We start from the raw sequence: 19956 nt of genomic DNA, 5'->3' as shown, positions 1-19956 counted from the left end.
TCTGTACCAGTAGTATTTCCATCCAGATGATGATGATGATGATGATGATGATGATGATGATGATGATGATGATGATGGGGTCACAGAGCAGGTCAGGGTCACACTGCCCCCTACTGGAACAGCTGTCCTATCAGCTCTCAGTTCAGCCTTTGGTTTCGCTGCAGTTCCGTTTAGAACAAGAACATAAAAGTAAAAATGACTGAATCAGAACAATTTAAAGATGGAAATATGTAAATGATCAAATATCACAAAACCATAGTTGAGATAAAACAAAGTGTGTCACACAAAATATTCTGTAATACTCTTTTGATCAAAACAGTGAATTTTTTTATTTACTTTTGTGTATTTTCATTTATTACATACATGCACATTTCAAATAATTAATTTGAAGCATGACTGAGTTTATTGATCAATAATGAGGAAGTAACCCAGGTTAATATGATCTGATTGTATTTTGAACATGTGAGAATTGCTCCTAAATGAGTGTGAGCAGTTATCATTTCATTGGTGTTGTTCTTTACTTTTGTTTTTGGTGTATTGGAATTTGGTGAGTAACAGTTAGTTTTCTTTGGTGTCAGTTAGCACGTTATGTCCTTGTGTTCTTCACTCAATCTGATGTTGAAGCCTCTGATAGCTAAGATGAGACCTAGTAAGGTTGTTTTATATTCTTTTGCTGTGGAAGCTGACATTTCCTGTCGCACAGATGTCTTTAGACCACACTAATACGCACAGTCAACTCCAGAGGTGTGGACTCGAGTCACATGACTTGGACTCGAGTCAGACTCGAGTCATTAATTTTATGACTTTAGACTTGACTTGAAAAAATGTTCTAAGACTTGTGACTTGACTTGGACTTTTACACCAATGACCTGGGACTTGAATTGGACTTGAACCGGTTTACTTGAAAAGACTTGATATTTCACCCCAAATATAAAATTTAACATGCATATTATATAGAGATTGAAAATGTGACGTCATTCAGGGGTAGAACCACAAAGGATTCTGGGAACTCGTGGCAAGAGGTACTAGCGCACGCAGGCTTTCAATTGAAATCAGTCACACAGCGATAAAAAGAAACACAAAAATGGCAAGAAGCTGTTGTGTTATTAACTGCAATAGCCGGTCGCATGACAGCCACGGGAAGCCGACGGGTAAAGAGATCGGTTGTTATCGGATTACGTCGTTGAAGAGAAATTGTTCGAGCCATGTTTCCGAAGTAACAAAGACGCGACGGGTGGCCTGGATTGCAGCCATTCAAAGATCAAATATAACGTCCCAGAACACTCCAGCTCACAGGTTAGTCTGCTCCAAGCATTTACACGAAGGTCAGTCTGCTGTTGTAGTTAATGCGTCATTTTCTTAACATAATTGGTGATATAGGTTACAAGCAAGTCTGGCACTGAACAGAAATTGTCGCTCCTTTGTTTATTGTGCATAAATAGTAAATTGTCCTGACACAATATTGCGTTTCACTTCTGTTATTATGGTACATTGACAAAAACATATACTTTTATTCACAGGATAAAACAGTTGTTTTGTATCACTAATTGCCCAGTACGATTACAGCATACAGTATTATTGTCACTGCTACATTTCTGTGATGCTACCAGAAATTATTTCCACTGCTAATTAATTACCGTTGAGCTCAAAGGTCCTATTAATAAACGGTTAACGAATGTGTATTTATGACGACGATTTGTGAGACTGGTAAACTTATGATACGTACGATGGTCTTTCGTTCTACACGGTGCATTTCAAGGTCCTGTACCCATCTGTCGGTAAACTGTACCTGGGCTTGTTGCAGTGACCTGAAGTTACTAAACTTCATGAGTGTATGCGCTCACTCCAAGAACCGTATAATTATAAATATGCATATAAATATGCTACGATGAGATAGCTGACTTCATCTAACTAGCAAATGTTTTCCAGGCTACGTTGGTGATACAGTTTTTTTTTAATATGTATGATATTTTTGTCATGCGATTTTAAAGCCGGTCCTACAACCGCATCCAAGAATAACATGCAGCTTATCTCAGAACTGTCGGTGAAAATTATTCTTGGAGCTAGGTTTAATTGAGCTGCATTTTAAAGAGGTGCAATTTCACAATTTGTGTATATTTTCTAAGTTCACTATTTTGTCATGTGTTGAGAAAAACACAGATTTAAAAATTACATGGTCTAATATTTACATTTAACATATAACTGCAACATGCTTTTTTCGTTTTTTTTTTTTAAAGACTCAAAAGGACTTGAAATTCAAAATTTCAGACTTGTGACTTTACTTGGACTTTTACACCAGTGACTTGAGACTCGACTCTGACTTGCCTGACATTACTTGAGACTTGACTTGTGACTTGAGGATAAAGACTTGAGACTTACTTGAGACTTGCAAAACAATGACTTGGTCCCACCTCTGGTCAACTCTACTGCTGACATTGCAGGGAGCAGTTTGGATGTGATTTCCAGCTGAGCTGTTAGGAATGCTGGAATAAGACTCCAGTGTTTGTGTTGCAAAACAGATCAGGTTAATTAGCCGAGAGCAGATCTCAGAACTGAAATCTGAGACTGTTGAATCTTGACGGTTCTGTTCCTGATGGATCAACTCATATTCCAGAGATCAGGAAACTGACTCACACTTCTGAACTGTGACACGACTCCACCATAAACTCTGTTACTGCGACACACAGAGGATTTAATCCAAGAACTGATTCCACACCAGACTGTGACTGTGAAAGTTTTCTCTGTAAATCTGTGGACAGCTAATTTTGTGCGTTCAGTGTTGTAATTCCATTCATTGTGTTGGTGTTGTACTGGTGACTCACTGTGTTACTGATTATAACTAACCAGCCACTCTGCAGGTCTAGTGAGTGAACTGAGCCGACTTATATTGATCAAAGTTTGAAGAGCAGCTGAAAGAAAGCTGGTTAACCCTGAAGGAGCTAACACAGGTTAACAAGTAGTTAACACAGATAAGAGTCAAACTAACCTGAACTAGACAGAGAGAGATATTTTTACATATTGTTGTTTAATTTTATTTAAATATTTTATTCTGGTTTTCGGATGCATAACTTAATGTAAACTGGAAATTGTTGTATATTTCCGTCTTCTGTTTCTCACCTACAAGTTCAAAGTTCACCCTGGTCCTGACTCTTTAACTCAAACCTTAAACCTCTAAGATTGATTTCAACAATGGGCAACATGTACGGGCTCAAATTGTGGTCATAAATATTTTGTACTTGTAAATCAAATGTGTATTTGTGAACTGAGGTTTGTTTTGTAACCTTGTAAACCAAAATATGTGAAAATTGTATGTTTGTGCATCTACAGATGAGAATGTGTGTGTGTGTGTGTGTGTGTGTGTGTGTGTGTGTGTGTGTGTGTGTGTAAAAAAGATTTGTGTTTGTATAAAAATATTTACACGAGTTACAATTTTTTTTGTTAAGGTCTGCTTACTGAAACAAAGCAAAAACTATTTGTGATTTTATACTACACACAGTAATTTTGACCTGATTTTTCTTCGTTTCAGCTGATTGGTTAATGTCATATCAATCACAAATGTAACAATCCAATCAGAAAACAGATTTGGCTGCTTGTCGTGCTTTACTGAGCTTCAGGTCCTGGAAGGGTAATACAGTTTAGTGATGTGCGATACCACTGATTTCCTTTCCGATCCGATACCAAGTAAAGTTACGGGTGGTATCGATGATACTGATCCGATACTGATACTTTGTACAAAAACTTAATGTTTCATTGTATTTCATAATACAGTATTTAATTGTATTATGTAATTGTAATAATACTATTAAGATATAGCTTCATAGTGATTACAGGACATCAGACTACTTGTACTTATTGCTTAATATTGCAGAATAATCATATAGAAATTTAAAAAAACTTGAAGTTGTGCGCTATTATTACATATGACTATGAAAGGCATAAGAGGAAGTAATTCCTTCCAATTTAGACGATCCAAATCATATAGAAATATATATCATATATCATATCAATATCATATTTAAAATATCGATATTTTAATATGAGAATCGATTTTAGAACATAAATTACAGGTATCGGAAGAATTGATATTTCAATATCGATCCGCACACCACTAATAAAGTTTAAAGCTGGAGGATCTCTATATAAATATCCCATACAAGCTAGGTCCAGAAACTTTCGGATGCTGTTGAAATAATAAAGTTGTGGTATGTCAGTGGTTAGAAATACCATTATTACTTTAGGATTAGTTTAACACAAAGTCAGTGCTGACCCGGGACTATTGCTGTGAGTCACAGAGCGCAGCATAAAGGCCCTTTCACAGCGGACGCAGCATGCGCTACTAATGCTAAATGCTAACTAAAAGCAAAGGATCCAGAATTTGTTGTGCTGGCCACTGAGCTCTACCTGTACTAAATGCACCTGCTCCTTGTAGTTTCTATCTTTGACTTCATGTCCTCTACTAGAGTTTGTGGTGTTTTATCTTTAATTGTTTAATAAAAACATGTAACGAAGAAAGCTTTGTAACTCTCCCCACTAGTGAAGACTGTCATTTCCACAGCACTGCTTTCCCCCCGAGGTCCGCAGCACTGTTGAAAAGGCTCTGGAGGTCCCTGTGTAAGCACGTAAACCTGTCACACAAAAATCACCGAACTGGGACAAACACTGTTTTCCTGTTCTGTAGAGCTGCACAGCAGAGACGATACTCTGATATGTTTTTTGTCTTCACTGTGAGTAAAAAGTTGCTTTTCATGTTTTTTGTTGTCAAACTGAAACCAAAATATTTTAGTGAGCAGCACAAAAGAATCAGCTACAAATCTGCAAGAAAGCGAGTTTTCACTTATTTTAACAAAATGAATTATCTGTACGGAACATCTTCAACTTACATGATACAGTCAGTCCAGTAACTTTACTCCAATATGTTAACAAATAGTCCCTTCTGCCCCGGCAGCTGTATCCTCCACTGTCAAATTCAGTAACTGTGATTGTGTATTCACTGGATGTTTCAGGTATGTTTTTCTGGCCTTGTCTCCATTCATACGTCCACTGAGCTCCTTCACGTCTCTGAATCTCACATCTGACAGTGACTGTCTCACCGCTGTATATCTGAGTCCAGGATGGCTGCAGGGTCACAGTGGGCGTAATGGGAACTGTTCACATAAGAATGATCCAGTTAGAAGAGAAACATAAAAACTCTGCTGTTTATAACATAAGAGTAGAGTGACTGCAAAACAGCTGGTTCACAGAGAAACAAGTTAAACATAACAAAAAGTCACAACATAAAAGTTTCAAACTGTAACACAATATTTTCAGTAAAATGTAAAAGGTAAAGTCTTTACTTTAGTTTTTGTTTAGATTCCAAAAAATTACAGATTATTTTTCATGAGTTGACAGCAGATTAAGAAGACTGGAAGAAATTATGTGAGAAATGTTTTCTAAAAGTTGTGATGAGGTCATCATGTGAAACTGGTGCAGTTGCTGATTTGGGACATTGGAGAGTGTCACACTTGTAGTTATTGTATAACAAACAGGTTATTGTGGCTCTGACTGATTTTTCATGAACTGAACCTTAAACCACTGATCCACTAATGCATCTGTTCTACAATGGAGGTTCTTCTAGCTGTCGTATCATTAAAGATATTATGACACTCATGAACACCTTTATTTTTCATTAATTAAAATAACTGAATGCCATTAACAGTAATTACAGGAAAGAATCTAAGTGGAACCTGTAATGTAGCAGAACAGTCTCTAATAAAATGAGGTTATATTGTAGTCAAACCTGAAACGTCGAGGAATTAATGTAAAAATGCTAAAAACAAAGGAAGTAACTGATCTGCAGTGATAAATTCCACATGTGCAGCCATGAGGTCAAGATGGGACAGACTGGGATTATTACATTTGGACTGAAATCTTTCATCAAACTAACAAAATATTTTCCAGATGTTTCACTGAGTGATTATTAAATATCTTTATAATGATACGAAAAGATATTTGAAACTACTTTTGATCCTAAACACAAAATAAACCTACAGTGCTGTTGAAAGACAAAACGTTTGGTTGAGTTGATGAAACATTGTTCAGTACAAATTAAAATATGTGAAATATGTCCAACTCACCTGTTACTCTCAATGAGGTGCTGTCACTCCACTCTGTCCAGGAAGAGCTTCTTGTGGCCCGACAGCTGTATCCTCCACCATCAGACTCATTAACACTGTTGATTGTATATACACTTGATGTTTCACGTATGTTTTTCTGGCCTCCTCTCCATTCATACTTCCACTGAACTCTTTCCCCTCCATGAATCTCACATCTGACAGTGACTGTATCACCGCTGTATATCTGAGTCCAGGATGTCTGCAGGGTCACAGTGGGCTTAGGAGGAGCTGATCAAAGAGAAAATATCCCATCATCAGACTTATAGAAATATAAAATGATCATTAATGCTTTCCTGGTTTTATTGCTCTTGTTAGTGGTAATCAAAATTTTTTCATCCCAGTGACAATTTGACTGAAAATCAACAATAAAAAGGTAATTAAAAAAAAAATCAGATTAAACCTGGTAATTTGCTGATATTTAGAATCTACCAGCAGAGTGACTGAAAACAACCAGGTGTGCACAAAACTAAACTGTGAGACTGAACATCAACACATCAACACACAATATCATGTAAACAACTTCAGTCTCTCAGATTGTACATTGTAAAAAAGAAGTTTTATACTCAAACATCGCACTATTTACTTATTTCTACATCGTTACATTTGCATATTTATACATTTATGAGCATATAATCCAGAGTTGTCGGTGGGCTGTTATTCTTCTGAATAACCTGAGACCTTACTTTCCTGTCAGGTATAAAATCCCTAACATATTATACACAATATCCGTTTTACTTTAACTGTTTTCAACTAGGGCTGCCACAAACGATTATTTTGATAGTCGACTAGTCAGCGATTACTTTTGCGATTAGTCGACTAATCAGATCATCATCCATTGAACATAAAACGTACAGCTTATTGCACCAGCAGCATCTGCTCTTATATAACTATCATTAGCTTACAGCTTTAAGTGTTTAAGGTATGTGCTAACTAAAAATAAAGACAAGATGATAGTTTATTAAATTTTAATGAAATTTGCAGATTGTTTCGGTGGAGTTTAATAAACTCCTTGCTATCTAAAATATAACAGGACACCGGAGTAGATTCTCACACTTCTGATAATCAGCTGTCTGCTTGATGTTTATTCAGCTGTGTAAAAACTATAACTTTCCTCTCAGCCAAACAGATTTACTCAGGAACAAATAAAACACTGAAAAAAGCCAAACAACATTTTGAAGTTATCTAAGTGACTTATATATCATGTTTAACCTGAGTAGTGAAAGACGGCGGTGGGTTTGAAAATGATCTGCCAGGAGTCCGGTGTTCTCACGGCTCTAGTGAGCCCTGCCCCCGGCTAGCTATCGAGCTAGTGGGTAACAGATGCCTCCGAAAACGTCGGAGCGCTTTTGAAAATATGTGGTGTCCTGATAAACTGAGCAGATATTTGAGGTTTACACAGCTACATTCTCGCCTGAAAATATGTTAAACGTTTATTTTGTGACCCAGAAAGAATAATAAGAATAATATTAAAACTAACCAGCTGCTGCCATTGTTGGAAACTAAGCAGGGCCGCGATGGGCCGCGCTATGAATTCTGGGACACAGTTTCTTCTTCTTTGGTGTTTAACGGCAGCTGGCATCCTTGGACATGCAGTGCTGCCATCTTCTGTTTCAGTCCATTATTACACTCTTAAATCCTGCTACTTATTCCTGCGTCTTTTGTGATCTTACAAAGCTTCAAACGATGCGTTGACTATTAAATTAGTCGTCGACGTTTTTGATAGTCGACTAATCGTGGCAGCCCTATTTTCAACAAATTTAATTTTTACTTTTCTTTTTCACTGTTGTAAATATAAAAATTCCTGCGCTGTCTCATAGAGTAAGGCCCTATTTTCACTTTTTATCATGCTGCTCTAACACAACAATTTGCTTTGTGGATCAATAAAGTATCTATCTATCAGTATTGACCTGTTTAATATGTGTCCTATGTTGTAAACTCGCTGTGCTAACAGCTGGATTATTCACTCACATTAAGAACACCATGTAGAAAGAATTTAACGACTGTTACGCCCCTCAAAACAGAAACGCAAAACAACACGGGAAAAGTGTGTAACCACACAGCTGCTGCTGAATTGACGAGGTTTATTTTTACAAAGCTGGAAAAAAAGGAAAAGACTCGCAATAAACACAGCTGCCAGGAAGCTAAAAGCATCAGGGTCTCCGAGGCCAAAATAACAAACAAAAACTCTCCCCCTTCCTAGAAACAAAACACAGGGTAAAGCTTCCCTGATCAAGAAAAGGAAGATGCAATGCCTGACCTTCCTGGCTGTCCACAAAACAGGAGAAAACTGAGTTAAACAAAAGTGGGTTAAACCACTGCCTGCTTCCACTCTGCTGAAAACTGGTGAAAAATCCACATGTGCAACAACTGAGCTGAATAAACTGGGATCATTACATTTGTGTTTCATTTTTTATGAAATGTACTGAATATGTTTTTCAACTCCACATGCTTCTGTCACAGTCCTGGGTCTGTGAACCAGTGTTTTGATTTTGTATTACAGTGGTCCCTCCCTCGATATAACACGGTTCACCTTTCGTGCCCTCACCGGGACCGTGAGTCATTTGGTACCGGGCAGCGAGAGTTGAGGCTGGAGTGTGAAATTTATGGTTTTCAGAGTTTTTATTGTTAACTCGGTTTCCCTGGATCTTTTCCTGGTTGTCCTTTGTCACTGTTTCTAGCTTTGCTTCACCCTGGTCTCGACTGTTCTCCCCTCATGTGTCTCATTCCCTCATTTCGCTCAGTGTATTTCAGACCCGTGTTTCTCTCTGTCAGTGTCACGTCGTCCCCTCACCATGCTGCGTGTTTCCGTGCTCCCTGAGATCAGTGTCACTAGTTTACAGGTTTCGAAGTGTTTTTGTTATTAGTTCCCAGTTTTTAGTTTCATTTTGTTTTTGCAAGTTTTTTTCTTTTCGTGAAAATTATACCACTGCAATAAAGCAGCATTTTAAGTTCATTGCTCTGATGATTGTTTTGCGTTTGTGTCCTACATCCTCCCTGCCACACAGCCGTATCATAACAGTTTCACTGTTGCTGTGGATTTTATGTAAAACTTTAAAAATTGTTTTACGCTACTTTTGATATTAAAATAGGTACAAATCCTGCAGTTTTATTGACAGACATGATATTTTGTTGTTTTTGCATTAAACATTGTGCAATAGAATTTTTTTTAAAAAAGGTGAAATATGCCCAACTTACATGACACAGTCAGTGTGATGATGTCACTCCACTGTGTTAACAAATACCCCAGAAACCCACAGTACTGACGAAATTATTTTGTTTTGTTTTTGAAATTAAAATGAGAGAAATATGTTCAACTTACATAAGACAGTCAATGTAATGACGTCACTCCACACTGTCCAGAAAGAACCTCGTCTACCCCGGCAGCTGTACAATCCACTGTCAGACTCAGTAACTGTGATTCTGTATTCACTGGATGTTGCAGGTGTTTTTAACTGGCCTCTTCTCCATTCATACGTCCACTGAGCTCCTTCACCTCCATGAATCTCACATCTGACAGTGACTGTCTCACCGCTGTATATCACACCACTGTTTAACTGAGTCTTGGATGGCTGCAGGGTCACAGTGGGCTTAGGAGGAGCTGTTCAAATAAACAGATATCATTAGCAGACTGATAATTTGACTTGAAAATCAACAATAAAATGTTTTGTTTTTATTAAATAAGGGTTGGCGTAATAAGCAAATGCTTCAGCCAATACCTTTTGATTAGCCTTGTCTCATGCTTTCTTGCTTTGTGGTAGATCTTTGTTCTGTATTCATTGAGATATTTGAATGCTAATCAATAAAATCAAATCAAATCAATCAATCAAATCAATTAAATAAATTAAACCAGGTAATTTACTGATCTTCATATTTGACTGTTTACTTATTTCTACATATTTGCATTTACATATTTATACATTTATGAACATGTAACCTATGAGCTGTAAGTTAGCTGTTGTTTGCAAACAATGCTGTTAAACCTCCAATATATCCAAATAATCTTCATTCAGAAAAAAATTGAATTCTTTCTTTGCCATAAATTCATGATATTTAATTTGGGAATTACAAGATGATCAAATCAAAAAACTGCTGCTATGAGTAAACATACCAACAGTTAGAGAAAGGCTAACGTAGCAGAGCAGTCTCTCCTAAAATGAGACCAAATTGTAGTCAAATGGAAACTTTGAGGAATTGGAAAAAATAAAAATGCTAAAACAAAAGATCTGCATCATGACGCTGAGCTGCAGTGATGAAAAGCAACTGAGCTGAATAAACTGGGATAATTAAATCTGAATTTACAGGGTGGGCCATTTATATGGATACACCGTAATAACATGGGAATTGTTGGTGATATTAAAGTCCTGTTTGTGGCACATTAGTATATGTGAGGGGGCAAACTCCTCTAGATGGGTGGTGACCATGGTGGCCATTTAGAAGTCGGCCATCTTGGATACAACTTTTGTTTTTTCAATAGGAAGAGGGCCATGTGACACATCAAACTTATTGGTAATGTCACAAGAAAAACAATGGTGTGCTTGGTTTCAACGTAACTTTATTCTTTCATGAGTTATTTACAAGTTTCTCTTTGTTCACAGCCATTGACATGTTGAAGAGGTTAACACATGAGGAGCGGATCAAAATTGTGTTGATATCTGGTGAACGCAGTAACCGGGTCATTGCAGCAGATTTCAATGCAAGACACCCTACGAGTCCACCCATCTCCCATGTTACAGTCAGCAAACTGCTTGCTAAGTTTCGTGAACTTGGTTCAGTGTTGGATTTGCCAAAATGTGGAAGCAAGAAAACTGTCACTAATGAAGAAACATCAGTGGCTGTCCTAGCTTCATTCAGCAAGAGCCCACAGCGTAGCACTCGCTGCATGTCACTGGAAAGTGGCATTAGTCGAACATCCCTTCAGCAGATATTAACTACTCACAAATGGCACCCTTACAAACTCCAGCTACTGCAGCATCTCAACGAGCATGACCCAGATCGGCACACAGAATTTGCAGAATGGGCAAAACAAAAATTGGAACAGAACCCTCAGTTCACGCAGAAGATTTTGTTCAGTGATGAGGCAAACCTTTATGTGAATGGTGAAGTTAACAAACAAAACCACCCCTATTGGTCTGACACTAACCCACATTGGATGGATCCTCCAAGACTGTTGGAACAACAAAAGTGATGGTTTGGTGTGGTATATGGGGTACAACGATAGTGGGTCCATTCTTCATCAATGGAAACCTCAAGGCCACTGGATATTTGAAATTGCTACATGATGATGTGTTTCCCTCTTTATGCACTGAAGCTGGCACGTTCCCTGAGTTTTTCCAGCAAGATGGTGCACCACCACATTATGGGTGCCAGGTCCGAGCATTCCTAGCTGAACAGTTTCCTGGAAAGTGGATTGGTCATCGTGGGCCAGTTGAATGGCCCCCAAGGTCTCCCGATCTGACCCCATTAGACTTTCATCTTTGGGGTCATCTGAAGGCAATTGTCTGTGGTGTGAAGATACGAGATGTGCAGCACCTGAAACTACGAATACTGGATGCCTGTGCTGGCATTTCTCCTGCGGTGTTGCTATCAGTGTGTGAAGAGTGGGAGAAGAGGGTTGCATTGACAATCCAACACAATGGGCAGCACATTGAACACATTTTATAAGTGGTCAGAAACTTGTAAATAACTCATGAAAGAATAAAGTTACGTTGAAACCAAGCACATCGGGACAGGCCAAAAAACCCCAAAAAAAAACAAAAAAAAAAACCAAGCACACCATTGTTTTTCTTGTGACATTACCAATAAGTTTGATGTGTCACATGGCCCTCTTCCTATTGAAAAAACAAAAGTTGTATCCAAGATGGCCGACTTCTAAATGGCCACCATGGTCACCACCCATCTTGATGAGTTTGCCCCCTCACATATACTAATGTGCCACAAACAGGACTTTAATATCACCAACCATTCCCATGTTATTACAGTGTATCCATATAAATAGCCCACCCTGTAGTTTTTCAACAAATGTACTGAATATGTTTTTTCTTACCCAGATGTTTCACTGTCAGTGATCACTGTATGTTGTTATAATTAAACAAAACCCGTAGTGTTGTTGAAATACAAAGTATTTTGTTGTGTTTTTGGATGAAACATTGTGTAGTATAAATTATAATGAGTGAAATGTGTCCAACTTACATAATACTCTGAATATGATGGTATCACTCCACTCTGTTAACAAATAGGTCCCTGTGCCCCGGCAGCTGTATTCTCCACCATCAGACTCAGTAACGCTTCTAAATGTGTATTCTCTGGATGCTGAACGTATGCTTGACTGGCCTCGTCTCCATTCATACGTCCACTGAGCTCCTTCACCTCCATGAATCTCACATCTGACAGTGACTGTCTCACCGCTGTATATCTGAGTCCAGGATGGCTGCAGGGTCACAGTGGGCTTAGGAGGAGCTGATCAAATAAAAATATATCATTAGCAGACTGATAATTTTGACTTGAATACATTTTAAAAAATAAATTAAACCAGGTAATTTAATGATCTTTATGTTTCACTATTTACTTTTTTCTACATCTTTACATTTACATATTACACATTTCTAAACATATAATCCATGAGTCATCAGTTAGCTGTTGTTTCCTAACAATGCTGTTAAACCTCCAGTGATGGATTCAAAGCTGGAGGCTGCTCTGCTCTCATAAAGTGATTAATAGTTCATAAATGGTGAAATACAAAGTTTTCATGTGGCACCAAAGTCAAAACAGACTGGCAAAGAAAAATAAGAGTAAAGGTTCAGTAACCAGGAAAGGAGCACAAACTGTTTTTTAAATCACTCTAAAAATACAAAACAGCACCATGAACTCCTCTGTGTCTGTAAGTGATCTGAAGACTGAACAAAGGTGAAACGATGTACTGAGCCTAATAATTATTAATCTGACAGATTTAGTGGTTTAAGTGCTGGTGATTAGTGAATATTGACTTCCATTACAATTTGGAGAAGACGTTTTTCAACTCTCAAAAATATTTAAACTCATCAGTTTTCTGAATAATGACTGAATCGCTTTTAGTTGTGAGTAAATTCGTGTTTCTTCTCCTTCCTCTGCAGGTGTAGATGCCTCCATCAGAGACAGAGATTGCACTCTTAGAGCTAAAAGAGATTATCTCATTTTTTAGATGAGGTTTTTCTGAACAGAGTAATTCACATCACAGATCAGTGTCACACTGCCCCCTGCTGGTGTGGTTGTGCTGTGTGCTGTCAGAATGGCCTTGATTTTAAGTTCTGTAACTTAGACAAATATGAGGCTATAATTGTGGTCCTTTTAGTGGAAGAAGGAGAACACCACATCTGCCACACAGATGTTCCAGCTGCAGTTTTATTTCCTACTGCAATTGTGACTCAAATACAAGGTGAAGAGCAGGTGAGCCTGGCTGAGTAATACGCCACCTGGTGGTTTGTTCTGAGTGTGACAGAAAGCCTGAGCCTGTGAGTCTGAGCTCAGGGTTAATGAACCCTCGATTACAGAAACCCTTCCACACTCATCTGTGGATCTGTCACAGCAGAAGTGCAGCAAAGGTCACAAGTAATAAAACAGACAACAAAGAGAGCAGGTGAGCTGAAACGTGATCACTTGTCTGTATTTTAAGTGCTTTATGCAAAACTTTAAGACTTTCCAGCTGATAATATCTGTGCACACAGATGTTTCGACATATTTACAAACCTGATCACACACACAGAGATAATAAAATGCATACGAGGGTTAATATATATACACACACTTGTAAATATGTGTCTCTGTAACAATGAGTGGAGTGCAAAGGTGTGAACTTAAATGCAGGAAGCAAAATAACTTAAATAAAACTGAACTTTAATACCTAAATAGTCTAAAAATGGAAACATACAAAGAATCAAAACGTAAAACTAGAAATAAATAAACTGTCAATAGAAACAACTAAGAGATGAACACACGTGAGTGTTCACAGATGCTCTGACAAAGACTGAGGAAAAGATACAGCAGGACTATTTAAACATGACTGGGAATGAGAAACAGTTAAAAACAAACAGGAAAATCATAAAGGAGGAAGAAAAATAACACAAAGGAGGAAAGAAAACAAACCTTTAAATTAAAGAGACAATAATTTTTAAAAAAAACTAAACAAAGATGAGGAAGAAGCACTCAGACTAAAATGATGAAATCATGACAGTCATAAATGAGTGAATCTATATCGACGGCACTTTGTCCAGTTTGTTTTACTTGTTACTCTTGTGAAGTCTTATTCATTTATGACTTTAACAACTTTTAGAGGTTTTTTCAAGAGGACACTGAGGCAGACAGCACACCATGACACTATAAATAACTGAAAGTAAAAACTCATAATAAGACTGATTAAAGTCTTCAGGCAGGACTTTAACTGACTGACCTGTGGTTGAGTCTGTTTTCAGATTTGAGTTACCTGCATTAACCCTCATCACGCTGTGCTGTAATACATTAGATTGATCCTCCAGTTCATCAGCATCTTGTGAATCATAACTGTGATCTGTGAGGATGGACAGATAAATACTCATGAAAAGGAAATCAGTCAGTTTCAAGGCAACAAACTCTAGTAAATGTAAAGTTTGTGTAGCAGCTGAGTGAAACATCTGCTCACATGGTTGCACTCTTGATATGATCATTTTAATATTTTAACCAATAAATGCAGTGGAGTGTGAGCTGTATCATATACAATATTTTGTCCCTCAGGTTATTGACTATGTGCACGTTAGCATATGCTACTTCCGGTGCGGAAACTCCTGTGGGGAGCTTTGTTTCCGGTGTCCTGTTCACGCCCTGTTTACGGTCCAAAACAAGTTAAGCAAATGAATGAATCAAGCGGCGATTTACATTTCTATAGATGTCTTGGGCATTTACCCAATATATCTGTAAATGATGTTCATCGACTTGTCGATATTTTCCCCCTGCGCCTCAGAGCAAAAGAGAAAAGGGATTCAAATGTTATATTTCTCAGCTGTCCCTCGTTTATCGCGGGTGTTATGTTCTAAAAATAACCAGCGATAGGTGAAATCAAGTAGCCAATTTTATTTTTTGACGGTGCAAAACGTTTGGTGGACATCGTCGACATACAGTACTGCACTTCAGAGTCACACTGCTAGCGATCCATGCAGCGATTCTGTACTGTACAGGAGAGACGTCACGGAGGAGATCGTCTGCAGCGATCAGGACGCAGGACACAATGTGACGTAAAAAAAAAGGTGCAAACTTGCACTAAAAAATCCTCAAAACAGCGAGGTGAAAGGTGAACCGTGTTATTGCGAGGGACCGCTGTAATTTTGAAGGTAAGTCACAACATACCCTTCGTACATACTAACGTATCGAAACCGTTACCAGCAATCATTCATTTTTTGTGTGGCTTTTTTCACGGTTTGTTAACATGCTGTGTAGGTGTGTACTTGACTAGCTGATATCGACATAACGGGGAAACATCTGGTTTGACTATTCTTCACCTGTAGTTTGAATGCTGAACATTTGCCTGTTTAAATCATAAGACCAGTCACTATACAGAGATACTTCTGAATGTGGACGATGTGTCTTCTGCTGCAGTAATGCAGTTCTGCTTGTGTTGAGTGATGTAAACAAGTGATCGATCTAAACTCTTTAAACGTCAAAATTGATCATTAGATTTTTTTTATGACATAACAGTGGTGAGTGTTTCCACCTTCTGCTCTTTGTAACTTAATGCGATCTTTCCGTTTTCGAGTTTTGGACATGATTTTGGAGTATATCTTCGCAGTAGCGATTGACCACAAAGTAAAGCTACTGGAAATGTACAACCCTACATCCGTTGGGTTGTTCAGTGATGACGCGACGAATCCTACTTCCGGGTCTAAAGTAGTCTGCGTTTAATAGAGATTGAAAATGTGACGTCACTCAGGGGTAAAACCGCAAAGAATTCTGGGAACTCGTGGCAAGAGGTACTAGCGCACGCAGGCTTTCAATTGAAATCAGTTATACAGCGATAAAAAGAAACACAAAAAATGGCAAGAAGCTGTTGTATTATTAACTGCAATAGCTGGTCGCATGACAGCCACGGGAAGCCGACGGGTAAAGAGATCGTTTTTATCGGATTACGTCGTTGAAGAGAAATTGTTCGAGCCATGTTTCCGAAGTAACAAAGAGGCGACGGGTGGCCTGGATTGCAGCCATTCAAAGACAAAATATAACGTCCCAGAACACTCCAGCTCACAGGTTAGTCTGCGCCAAGCATTTACACACAAGTCAGTCTGCTGTTGTAGTTAATGCGTCATTTTTCATAACATAATTGGTGATATAGGTTACAAGCAAGTCTGGCACTGAACAGAAATTGTCGCGCTATGCTCCTTTGTTTATTGTGCATAAATAGTAAATTGTCCTGACACAATATTGTGTTTCGCTTCTGTTATTGCCATGGTACACTGACAAAAACATATACTTTTATTCACAGGATAAAACAGTTGTTTTATATCACTAATTGCCCAGTACGATTACAGCATATAATATCACTGTCACTGCTACATTTCTGTGATGGGTACCAGAAATTATTTCTACTACTAATTAATTACCGTTGAGCTCAAAGGTACTATTAATAAACGGTTAACGAATGTGTATTTATGAAGACGATTTGTGAGACTGGTAAACTTACCTTTGTTCGTAGGATGGTCTTTACTTTCTACACGGTGCATTTCAAGGTCCTGTACCCATCCGTCGGTAAACTGTACCTGGGCTTGTTGCAGTGACCGGAAGTTACTAAACTTCACGAGTGTATGCACTCACTCCAAGAACCGTATAATTATAAATCTGAGCGTGGTGAAAGTTGGGCAGCACGCTAACGTATTTTGTCCCTCTGTGTGCTCGTAAGGGTCTAACACTTTCACTGGTTTGATTTTTTTCCTCGTATCTTTTCTTTGACTTTTCATTAAGACTGTCTTTGTACGGACCGGCATTGTTCTCCTTCGTTTTGTACATACCTTTTTGGGGGGCAAAGAAAAAGCAAGAATTTATTGGAACCGAAGAATGAACGTTTTGCGGTGCTGCAAATGCTTGCATTTGATGCGGTACTTGGATTGTTTTGCCACGAGTTACCGGCATGCAATGCGCGAAAGTCACGTGGTCTGTCAATCTCTATATGGCTTTTGTGTTGTTAACATGTTTAATGTTATGTATTTTCTTTTATTTGATCTCAAAAAGCTCCTAAAACAGTCAGTGATCCCTGTTGACCTCCCTCGGCTTTTATTACCGCTAATCATTTATTTAAGCTCAGTTTTTAAAACCTTAGGATGTAACTACAGCCCAGCCCATGCAGCAGTATATGAATGACTAACCTCGTATTGTGGATGGATTATCTCAGTTGTTCTCCTGGCTGAAGTTTGGTCCTTTTACAGCATCCTGCCATGCGATTACATTTGTTTCTGACCACCGAGAACACTCACGTTAACTTTTATCGAGTGGAAAAAAGTTAGCTTGTTTATATTATGCTAACGTAGCTGTGTCGCTAGCGGTCACGTAGCACATCATTATATACCAGCTAGCCAAACTTCAGTAACCCTACAAACGTCACTGCTGTTTAGTTTTCTGTCTTCATTTATGCTGGAAGTGATAACAGAGCTGTACATTTTAATTTGTTTCCAAAACCCCGCAGTCAGGACATGCTATATTGTATTTAGATAGAAGCTAGCGAGCTAACTCCCTGCTAACTTCTAACTCCGTTAAATGTCATAAATTCCGTTTTCATGGATGCTTGGATGTTAAACTCAATTGTTACACCTGGTAGAGCAGAACGCTGATCATTTTATTAAAGATGAAAGACTTTATACAGTTTTTCAACTCTCAGTAATGCCATAGTGATCGTTTGATATATGGACCTGCAGCGGAGTTTAGACCCAGACACGGCTAGTGACGTCAGACTGAACAACCGGATATCTTCGCCGTAGTGATTGACCACAAAGTAAAGCTACTGGAAATGTACAACCCTACATCCGGTCTCAAACCAGGAAGTTAGCATTGTCTCGTGCACATAGTCAATCCCTGAAATATAGTTTGTTAAACCAAATTCTGCAACAACAACATGTCGAAATCTGCTCAGAAAAGGCTGAGTAACTCGGGCAAACCACATGCAACTAGCATGCTAGCTAGCGACCATAGCTACATAAGAGAAATGGAGTGTCAGCAGATGGTTGAAGAAGAATTTCCACCCCTACCAGTTACGCCTTCCAAGCCTCCAGTGGCTAAAAAACCAACACTGTCTACCAGTCACTCTGATGACGATTCCCTGAAAGCTGATGCGGTCAACACTTTGATTAATCTGATCAACACCAGAAGTGACGCAATTGAAGAAATGGTAGGAACAGTTCGTACGGACTTAAAGGACATAAGTGATAAGATTATGGTCATTGAGAAAAGGGTTGAGAAAAACGAAACGCTTACACAGAAATGTGACGAACGCATCTCTGAAGTTGAACGCTACAACCGCCGTTGGAATCTGAGACTGTATGGGGTACCGGAGTTGGAGAAGGAAGATGTGCGCGCAAAGGCGATTGGGATATGCCAAACGGTTCTACCTGCGGAGAAGGAAAAGTTTTCAGAGGTCTTAGACATCGCTCATCGAGTGGGGAAACCAAAACAAAATGACCCGAGACCCAGAGGGATCATCATCCGGTTCATCTCAAGAAGAATTCGTGATGCGGTGTGGAAAGCTGCCAAGAATAATACTTTCCTTCAAAATAATCATCTGAGGTTTACTGAAGACCTGACGAGAGAGGACAAAGAAAACAGACTGAAGCTGTGGCCCATTATAAAGAAAGCACGTGAAGAAGGGAAGTCTGCTTACTTTATTGGAGGTCGAGGCTTTGTAAATGGTGCTGAAGTTCACACATAAACTCTTCAATATTCCCTGACCCTTAGTTCTTCTCAGGTTTGTTTACAAGGTGTTCTTTATATTGATGTGCCTGATATTTGTAGATATTAATAGTTGGCTGTCTAAATTGCTCTTTGGTGTTAGCAAAAAGCCAAATTACTGTTAAATAGGTAAAACCTTTTTTGTTATGCTTTTATTAGGCGTCTAAAGTTTTTTTTATATATATTTACTCTATACTGTGAACATTCTCATATTCTAGTGCTGATCTCAGTGTTAGGTTAAAAAGTTTATCTTCGATTTACTTTTTAATACATATCTTTTCTTTGTCAACTTGTGTTCTTTGTTTTTTGTTTCTATTAATGCTAGGGGTCTTCGTAACAACTTAAAACGTAAAGCCACTTTTCTTTATGCAAAGCAACTTAAATCTGACTTTGTGTTTTTGCAAGAATCTCACTCTACTATCGACGATGTTAGTTTTTGGCGATCTCAATGGGGAAATTCTATTTGGTTATCTCATGGAACTGAACGATCAGCTGGGGTATCAATCCTAAAAAACAGATATAATGGGGATGTTTTACATACAGAATGTGATTCTGCAGGTCATTACATATGTCAAGTCATAAGATATAATGATTTAGTCTTAATTGTTACTAACATATATGGGTTTAACACGAAGCTAGAAAATGATCATTTATTTTTGACGATTGAAAAAAAAATATCTAGCTGGTTAAATAAATTTCCAAATGCAAAATTATTACTAGGTGGAGACTTTAACTGTATTATGGATGCTGAATTAGATAAATTTCCTCCAGGACATTCGAAAAGAATTAATACCACATTGAAGGCTGTTATGGTACGCCTGAAACTTACAGACATTTGGAGATTCAAATTTCCTCAGTCCAAAATGTTTACTTG

The 19956-nt window shown here is 38.3% G+C and overlaps 1 protein-coding gene and 1 pseudogene across 1 annotated transcript; both read right to left on the bottom strand.

Annotated features, from left to right (window-relative positions):
- The window catches only part of LOC146674917 (obscurin-like), a 170103-nt pseudogene that overhangs the window by 64304 nt on the left and 85843 nt on the right, over positions 1-19956 (bottom strand).
- On the bottom strand, positions 4544-15514 carry LOC146674920 (low affinity immunoglobulin gamma Fc region receptor III-A-like). The gene is made up of 7 exons (XM_085385362.1): positions 15504-15514; positions 13541-13704; positions 12342-12608; positions 9472-9750; positions 6114-6380; positions 5036-5144; positions 4544-4607 (listed from the first exon to the last, which is right to left on the bottom strand). Exons 1-7 carry the CDS (start codon positions 15512-15514, stop codon positions 4544-4546), a joined length of 1161 nt encoding a protein of 386 aa, XP_085241488.1.

This window comes from Rhamphochromis longiceps, linkage group LG3 (assembly GCF_057381845.1).
Source record: "Rhamphochromis longiceps isolate RC_006_pf linkage group LG3, R_longiceps_female_GT1.1, whole genome shotgun sequence".
In the NCBI taxonomy this organism is placed as follows: domain Eukaryota; kingdom Metazoa; phylum Chordata; class Actinopteri; order Cichliformes; family Cichlidae; genus Rhamphochromis; species Rhamphochromis longiceps.
Note: the sequence above shows the minus strand (reverse complement) of the source record. Positions and strands in the feature narration are given on the sequence as shown.